Source organism: Centruroides vittatus, unplaced genomic scaffold (assembly GCF_030686945.1).
Source record: "Centruroides vittatus isolate TY-2023 unplaced genomic scaffold, ASM3068694v2 contig_898, whole genome shotgun sequence".
Taxonomy (NCBI): Eukaryota; Metazoa; Arthropoda; class Arachnida; order Scorpiones; family Buthidae; genus Centruroides; species Centruroides vittatus.
Window position 1 is genome coordinate 473,766 of NW_027122588.1, and position 9,724 is coordinate 483,489.

Here is a 9,724-nt window from a genome sequence, read left to right on the forward strand (position 1 = left end):
CAAAAGAAGCCTGATCTTGAAATGGAAGCATTATCCTCCATTTATAAGATTTATAGGATAATGCTTCCATTCCAGAATAAATTACATTTTCAATAAATATATAATATTATTAATATCTAATTATTGTAACTATTTTTGTTATATAAACTACCAGTATATTTATTAATAATATGAAAAGAAATATTTGTTTGATATAAGCTTTTACTCTGTTTAAGAAATATTATTAATGATGATTCCATCAGTGAAGGAAAATAAATGTTTTGTACATAATTTAATGTATTTATATATTAATATGAACTTTTCCTTATAAAATTGTTAATATTAAAATTATTTTATTTTACATTGTTATCTGTATAAACTGATAGCAAATAATTCTAGTAATAATGCCAGATTATTCACAAAATATGTTTGGAAAAATTATTTTAGAGAATTTTCAAATTTAAAATCTATTAATATAATTTTTTTTATATGTGGATCAATTTAGATGTATTTATTTTACTTGATCAAGTATATAAAAAAATTATCTTTTAAACATTACTGTATTCTTTTTTTTATAAAAGCATGCCCCTTAAACTATTGATTTAATGAACCTCGATTTAACAGACAAAAATATTTCTAACATAAAGGAAAAATTTAGAATCTGTTTTCATTTATGGACAGAACATACTAAAAGATGACTAAATGAGTGTAGATTACTCATTGACATTATATTTTATTCATACTTATACATTATAACAATATTTTAATACATCCTGTTCAGTTTGTTTTTAATATATGTTTTTAAAACACATTCAATTTAATAGACTTTAGGCAATAGTGGACACCTCTTCCCTCAATTAGTCTATTAAATCAAAGATCTACTGTATTAAAAAAAATACAATGTAACAAGAATTTAAAAAATGCCAAAGTCCAAAGTTCTTGTGTAAATTTTAAAATAATAAAAAATTTCATTCCTGTGTATAAATTTTATTTATAATGGAATTTATATGGAATGAAGTACTAAAGTGTGAAGCGCGATAGGAATACACAGACATGTGGATTCAATTAAAACGAATTTAATTTCGCGATTAATAATATATACAAATAAGTTCTTTTTGGATTCCCTCAGTCCAATTTCTTTTATCGTCCGATTGTAACAATAACCCAAGTAGCTTACCTTCTTGGCAACTACTTGCCCGACAATACTAATAAAACCCGCGCGATTCTTAACTAACTTAAACCTAAAAGGATAGAAAAGTATAAAAGTAGGAAGTGAGAAGAATTGATAGGACAGTGGGGTACCCTTATTCTCGCTGAACTCCGATGCCGGCTGGTGGTTTATTCTCCGTGTCTCTGGGTTCGTCAACGTTTCAAATATCTCTACTATAATTTCCTTTCGGGGTCTCTGATTCGAAAATCCAGATCCTCACCTCACGGCTCTCCATTCGGCCCTCGTAGAATTCCGTCTCACGAGCTCGCCGTTCTCGTCCGTGCTTCTTCTTGTCCGGCCGGGGAAAAAGTGACCCTTCGTGACCCAGATTTTACTCGTCCTCCACTCGAACTCTTTGTTCCACACGACCCCTTGGTGGGTGGGGAGTGGGAAGCCCGCGTTCCCAGAAGCCAGAACAATGGACAAAGGAAGTTAGAAAGAAGGGTTAAGAAGGAGAGAAAATTATTAAAACTAATTAAATCTAAAATACATGTACAAAAATATGGCGTACAGCCACATACGCCCCCATCGGAAAGGCTCAAAGTCCATGATGGAGTTTGTAGTAATCTACTCTCCTTTTCCGAAGGTGGTATCGACCCTCGCTTGCGGGAACAGCTTGATGCTCATCATCCGATTCAAGGGGATTCTCTGGTGATGCATCGTCTTCTTGTCGCCTGATAGATATCATCGGCTGTCTCCTGTACTGTAATGCAATCTCATCACCTCCATCATCATCAGACATATCCGGGGAATCATTGTTGTTGGGTCGGTAATGGTTTCGACCCTTATATACAGCATATGAATAATATGGTTTCAAACGATCGAAATGCACAATACAATTTTTTTTTCCATCACTACCACCCAACTCTGCGGTTACTGGACCTAAAATTCTCGTAATACGGAAAGGACCCGAATACTTAGGGGAAAATTTTCCGAACTTCCTACCCTGGTGCTTGCGTAACAGCCACACTCTCTCACCAGCACTAAAGTTACGCCCTTTCCTTTTTGTATTGCACCGCTGACATGTCCTACACACCCTCACTACCGATCGGACTATCGATTGTAGGCCCCGTATGTAGTAATGCCTGCCAACAGTATTACAAGTCTTCTCTATGCCCAAGTGCCCCCCAAGGCCAGACTCATGGAACGCTCTAACAACCTCCTCACCCATTTTCTGACCTACACATATCCGCTTCCAGTTATAAAGTCCATCTCTTCCTGGTTTAACGTGGACTAACACACCTCCTTCCAACTGGAATTCTGGCTGGACACCCTTTCCGGCAAGACCCTGATGCATGTTCCTTTGAGCCTTCGCAAGACCTAGTTTCATTTTTTTTAAAAAATCGTCCTCCATTTGTGATTCTACTACTCTATGGTGGAAACTGGGACTATGCATAAAAAGATTGGTGTTTTTCAAATCTTCGACCCCCTCCGAAGACAAACCGGGATACTTATCGAGGACGCGAGTCACCTGATTTTCGTCATTAGCTTTTGTAGTTCCTGGGGTTATGGCGGTGTCAATCGGAGTACAACTTAAGCAATCGAAATACATGATCGATGGGCGAGGACTATGGTTCAACACTCTAGCTTCACGGTTTATGAATGTACATCCATCAATTATCAATGACGGGACTAAATTGATAACATCCATCCCCAAAATCCCTTGGTATTCTAGCCTATCCGGGAATTCCATACAACAAAGGGAAGCAGGTATTATCGCATCCTTGTAGCTTATGGATCCCTTTAGGACTTCCTTACATGTGGAGATCGTGCCGTTGATACCTCTGATATGGGTGATCTCACCCCTTCTTGAACTTTGGAAAGACTTAGCTATTTTCGCGTTTCGAGTCAGCGCTATATCAACTAAAGACCTTTCTGCACCAGAGTCAATTAAGAACTTAATCTCTATCCCTGCTACCCTGCCACTTATTAACGGGAGTCCCCTCTCCGAAGGTGAAAATTCGGTCAATTTAAATGTGAGGATGGGAACGCGACACTGACCCTGATCGGGTTCCCGGGCTGGTTTCAATTCCGAACTTTTTCTTTTGGGGCATTTCCGAGCCAAGTGATTTGGGCTATTGCAAATGAAACAAAGTCTGCCGTTAATATTAGGCGACTTAGTAGTCTGGGTCGGGTTTTCGGCCATCTTGGAAACTATTTCGAACAGGGTCTTCAACCCTTTTTCTAAACTAGCCAATCGATCCTCATCCTTTAGAGTATTTTTAGGGCTCACTCCAGGACGTGTACATTCAGCACCCACTTCGCTCTGGAAGTTATGACAGACCGTTTTGAGGTCGCTAGGATTACTACATTCCCTTTCTAGCTCTTCCTCCCTTTCAGCGTATTCAAAGGCTTTCTCTAAGGTAGCAGGTTCCCTGCGACACACGTGACTTCTGATACTTATGTCTAATCCCCTGATGAACCTCTCCTTGATAATCTCGTCTCTGAATGTCGCGATATTTGGGTTACTCCGGATAGCCCTAGACATTATGGTTTTAGTCCTAATGATATATTCACTGACTAATTCCTTTCCTCCTTGCCTCAAATTTAATAATTGATCGAGTAAGCCCCTTCCTCTCCCTTCGTGCTTCTGGAAACATTTAATTAGGTCTTGCTCAATTTCCTTAAACGTTGGTGCAGGCGATTGCTCCAATAAACAAAAGAAAGTGTTTAATGGTTCACCCTTTAGTTTAGCTTGCAACGCAGCCACCTTAACCTCGTCCCCCCATTGGGCTAACTTAGCCACATTATCAATGGTTCTAAATAGTTGATTTATATTTACCGTGTCGTTAGGCGAATTCGAGAAAGTGGGGATCATCCCTAAGAATCCAGTAACCACGAGTGGTGGGTTCTCACTGTGGCTTTCTGCCACTAAACTCATACTGGGAGTACCTTTGTCCTCCATATAACTTACAACGATGGCTGATAATCAGTACAGCTATACAGAGAATTGGATCAACGAGGAGGGAATCCTGTCGCGGACGCCAATGTAAAGTGTGAAGCGCGATAGGAATACACAGACACGTGGATTCAATTAAAACGAATTTAATTTCGCGATTAATAATATATACAAATAAGTTCTTTTTGGATTCCCTCAGTCCAATTTCTCTTATTGTCCGATTGTAACAATAACCCAAGTAGCTTACCTTCTTGGCAACTACTTGCCCGACAATACTAATAAAACCCGCGCGATTCTTAACTAACTTAAACCTAAAAGGATAGAAAAGTATAAAAGTAGGAAGTGAGAAGAATTGATAGGACAGTGGGGTACCCTTGTTCTCGCTGAACTCCGATGCCGGCTGGTGGTTTATTCTCCGTGTCTCTGGGTTCGTCAACGTTTCAAATATCTCTACTATAATTTCCTTTCGGGGTCTCTGATTCGAAAATCCAGATCCTCACCTCACGGCTCTCCATTCGGCCCTCGTAGAATTCCGTCTCACGAGCTCGCCGTTCTCGTCCGTGCTTCTTCTTGTCCGGCCGGGGAAAAAGTGACCCTTCGTGACCCAGATTTTACTCGTCCTCCACTCGAACTCTTTGTTCCACACGACCCCTTGGTGGGTGGGGAGTGGGAAGCCCGCGTTCCCAGAAGCCAGAACAATGGACAAAGGAAGTTAGAAAGAAGGGTTAAGAAGGAGAGAAAATTATTAAAACTAATTAAATCTAAAATACATGTACAAAAATATGGCGTACAGCCACAGTACAATAGACTAATAACTTTATATTCAAAAATAGCATATCATTATAATTATATGTGACTATGAAATTTCAAGAAAAATGTATTTAAAAACTGAATATGATGATAATCATCAGAAACATATTTCAATTTTTTTTTTAATGTTAAAATATACATCTTATATTATGATATATATATAAACCTTTACAGTATTAATATTAATTCATGGCTTAATTAATAATAATAATACCTATATTTAGAAGTTTTTAATAAAAATTAATTAATTTAGTTATGTTGCATAAAAACATAATTGTCATATAAAGTCTCATTTAGCAATGAAAGCATTGATAAATGAGTATTTGTTAATTAATATTTATTTCTACCTGTTTATGCAATTTCTAATTAATTATACAGTCAAACCTGTTTTTATGCGCTCTTTTTATGAGCAATTTTTAATTTGTGCGGTTTTTTTGTGCGATTTTTTATTTGTGCGGTATAGTTGGCGACTAGTCTCGTGCGATTCGTCATGTCTCACGTTGACTTATCATAGCTAAATAAACTTATTATAGCATAAATGCACTTATTATAGTAATATTATTGCATGAATATGCGAAAAATGAAATTATTTACTTTTTAAGTCAACAAAACACCACCTGGACAAAAATATGTAAAACAGACGATAGATCAGACGATGCAGTCAAGTGCTGACATCTGTTGTCAATATATTCTATTTCGTACGGTTTCGAGTTATTTTCTACGTGAGACTTTTTTTATGCGGTCCCTATTCACCGCATAAAAAAATATTTTTTTAATTGTGTTGCGAAAACTATTTTTTATAGCCCTCGTGAAGTTTCGTGCGATTTTTTTTATGCGTTTTTTTAATGCGGTCCCTATCCCCCGCATAAAAACAGGTTTGACTGTACTTAATTTAATATTTTAATCTGTCAGATGACAAAATGTTGGATTTAAATATTGATTACTGGTATTCAATTTGCAAATCAATAAGCTGAATATTATATTGTAGTGAATGAGAAAGTTTATACTAAGTTAAAAGGTTATATTTTTAAAAAGTAAAAGTTGAAAAACTTAAAAACTTCTTAAAATAACAAGAAAATATCTTTCTCTGTCTTTACTGATTTATGGGGATTTAAAGCCAAATATTCTTGGATTTTACATAGACTACAACTTTCTTCTAAAAGGAACCAGCTTTATTAGTTTATTATTTATTAATAAACTAATAAAGCTGGTTCCTTTTAGAAGGAAGTTGTAGTTTATTCAAAACTTTCAAATTTCAATAGATGTAAAAAGTTCTTTAATAAATGGTTTTTATATTTTAAAAGAGACATTGTCTGAAACTATACAATCTAATGAAAAGAGAATATAATAATAATAATACTAACTTTATTAATTGATATAGCAATAGCTTTTACAAGGGAGAAGAGAATTTGTAAAAAGCAATATTTCTCAACTTATAGATTACAATTCACAGAAACTTATAAAAATAAAAATATGGATTAAAGGAAAATTTTTTGAAACGTGATATTAATATTTTATATTCTAAATACATACATATTTTACTTTATTCTTCTTAAAATCCATTTATTTAAAATATAGTTTAACACTATATTTTAAAAAATAATTTAAATAACATTTTATTTAGAAGAAAATTTCTTTATAATTTATTGTTGAAAAATTTTATATATAGCCACATAGTAAAAAGATTGAGACCTTCTATGAAATGAAATCAGTTCTATACATATGATATACATAAAATGGGAATACATTTCTGCCATTATTAAAACCATGATTTTAAATAAATAAAAAAGGGCATAAATAGACATGAATTTGGATAAAAAGCAATAAATGTATGTGAAAGTAAATATGATAATTTACATTTACAAAGGAAAGAAACCTTGTTTTTTTATTTTCTAGTATATATTATGTTACTAAAATTAATCAATAACAAGTAAGATAAGAATGCATACACAGTCATATCTCAAGCTGTTCTTTTTTGATACCTTATGGAGTTAACAGGAATCAAAATGTATGAGGATATTAAGGATTTTATCAAATCAATTATCATTTTCATCTTTCATTAGAGTAATAATCTTAAAATCAACTAAAATATTAAATACTTTGGAAATAGATGATATCATAAATATTATTGTTGCTTCACTCAAAACCAAATTAAATAATTATATAATTTCTTCTGTATTAAAAATTAAATGTTTCCTTCTTAAATCAGCAAAAAATGGACCAATGTTGTTAATTGAAATAATATCTTCAAAATAGCAATCTGTATAATCTTACATTATGTGTAATTTTTTATATTATAGCATAAAGCAGTCATTCCCAACCTGTATTGTTTTTCTGCTTTTTAATATTGTATATTTTTTCAATAAGAAAAAATATACAGCTTTAATGTTTTTATTTATACAAATAAGAATCATCTTTGATATGACACTGGTTCATTGGTGTGCCATGAAAAATTTCGTGCTCCACTTGTTCAAAAAAGTTGAGAATCACTGCCATAGAGTAATAATAGAATAATATGATTATAAATTCTCCTTTTTTTTAATCTGTTCTATTAAAATGAATTGTCTAAAGCCTGAATACTAATTTAGACCAATTATAGACCAATATATTTTAGACCAATATATAAAATATATTTAAAATCTAAATTTATTTTAATGAAAAATTTCAGAAAAAGAGCCAAAGGAAAAGAAACGGAAAGAAAACACAACAGACTTTACAATGATTGCTTCACCATCTATATTACCCAATTCATTATCTGTCCTTACAGTTCATTTACCAGATCATAAAGCATTTCCTAGTCCTCCTAGAAGTCCTTCTCAAATGGAGGGGAGCTGGTATGTTACACCACCACCTTGTTTTACAGCAGGTGGACCAATTCAAGTTGAAATGTCTCCTTTAGAAAACCTTTTAATAGAACATCCAAGTATGAGTGTTTACACATCCACTCCACCAACCTCTCTCAGTAGCAATGCTTTGGTAAAAGAATTAAATTGTGAATTATTTTCTTCAAAATCCCAAGATAAAATAGAACTAGAAGAAAAACCTAAAGAAAGTATATCTGTACATATTATTGTTGAGAAAAAAGAAAAAATTAATCAGACTACTAACAGAAAAATACATCATCAGACAGCAGCATTTTCTATTGTTCATACAGGTAAAATAAGTTTTTATATATATATATATATACATATACATGTGTGTATGCATGTATGCATCTCTCTCTTTGTGTTTGTTGTGTGTGTGTGTGTGAATTTTATGAATTTTAATTTATATATCTTAAAAATATCTAAATATCTACTTTATTTAACAGACTTAATAGAGCAAATTGCAAACTTAAAATACGGACAGAAAGCAAGACATTATATAGAGCAGAAATCCCTTCATCAGTCTAAGTTGGATCGGCAGAATCGTACAAATCATTATCATCACAGTAATAAGAATCTCCGTAGAAAAGATCACTGGCGTCATCACTCAGGGGCAAACAATAATCGAAAATGCTAATGCCAATCCAGTTTATCTTCCCCAACATAAAAAATTAATATCTAAAAAAACACATGATAAAATAATATTTGAATAAACTGATAAATTTTGGAAAAAATCCTTATTCCATCAGTCTAATCAAAGATTATTTTTTCTACCCCATCTTTTTACCGTCCTTGTAATTACTCCATCTTTGGAAAAAATCTATATTAAAAATCCATCGTTTACTCTATAGATTACTAATTTAACCATGTTATAACCTTTAAATAAAATTTAAAAAAAAATATATATATATATATATATATATATTATAAATATAAAGCAGCATATACATGTATATACTTTATAACTTATTGTAGGGGAAAAAAATACATATATATATATATTACTCAAATACAATTAATTTTAATATTAAATTATATTAATGGTTGTAGATAAGCTGTATATGCTCTTTAATTTTAGATGTAAATTACAATTAAAAAATCATTACAATTTGTATATATTATTAGCTAAATATATCTTCTGTAAATTTTGACAATTCACTGCCATAATGCAATAGATTTTTAACAGGCATTTTTACAAGAAAAATTTGGGAGTGCATCATCAGCACCATGTGATAAGCTAAATAGTAAACATTATAGTCAAAATACATTCTCTGAATTGTTAATGAATGATAAATGAAAAAATAATAATTATGCAATTATTCTAATTATTATTTTTGAGAATATATGTATATCATTAATGATTATTTCAACTTATACATAGTTATATTTAATGCTACTTTAATTTTTAAAATTGCAGGAATATTTATTTTTTGAAAATGTTATTAATCTTGTCATGAAATATAAGCAATATTTTAAGAGTCATATATAAAAATTACAGAAGTAACCTGTCTATCATACTTTAATTGAAAATATATATATATATATACATACATACAGTACATATAAATCTATATACATGTATGTACATCAGTTTAATTAGAAAATATTTTAGGTGAAGGCAAATTTTATATATAAGATTATTTTAATAATGCATAAACATATTTGCCTATATATGTACTACTATAGATTAAAAACTACATTTGTTTTTAATATATTATTAAGCTTTATATTCAAGATTAATTTTTGGGAATAAAAATATATTTTAAAAAAAAAATTATAAAATTATATCAAATATTATATAAAAAAAATTTAAATAATTAAAAATAAAAACTTAGAAACAAAATTTTGAACACAAGTGCACATTTTGTGATGAATGTAATTATGGAACAGATAAAATAATTTAAATAAATTAAAATAAAAATAGAATGATGTGATTCACTTATAAATTGGCCATCAAAAGCT

General features: G+C 31.6%; 1 protein-coding gene across 1 annotated transcript in view; it reads left to right on the forward strand.

Annotated features, from left to right (window-relative positions):
• The window catches only part of LOC136983954 (tumor protein p53-inducible nuclear protein 1-like), a 30,371-nt gene extending 20,848 nt beyond the window's left edge, over positions 1–9,523 (forward strand). Inside the window, exons 3-4 of the mRNA XM_067280851.1 lie at positions 7,567–8,052; positions 8,209–9,523. Coding sequence (XP_067136952.1) covers positions 7,567–8,052; positions 8,209–8,399 — 677 coding nt within the window. The 3' untranslated portion in view covers positions 8,400–9,523. The remainder of the gene's footprint in view (positions 1–7,566; positions 8,053–8,208) is intronic.
• The last annotated feature ends 201 nt before the right edge of the window (positions 9,524–9,724 follow it).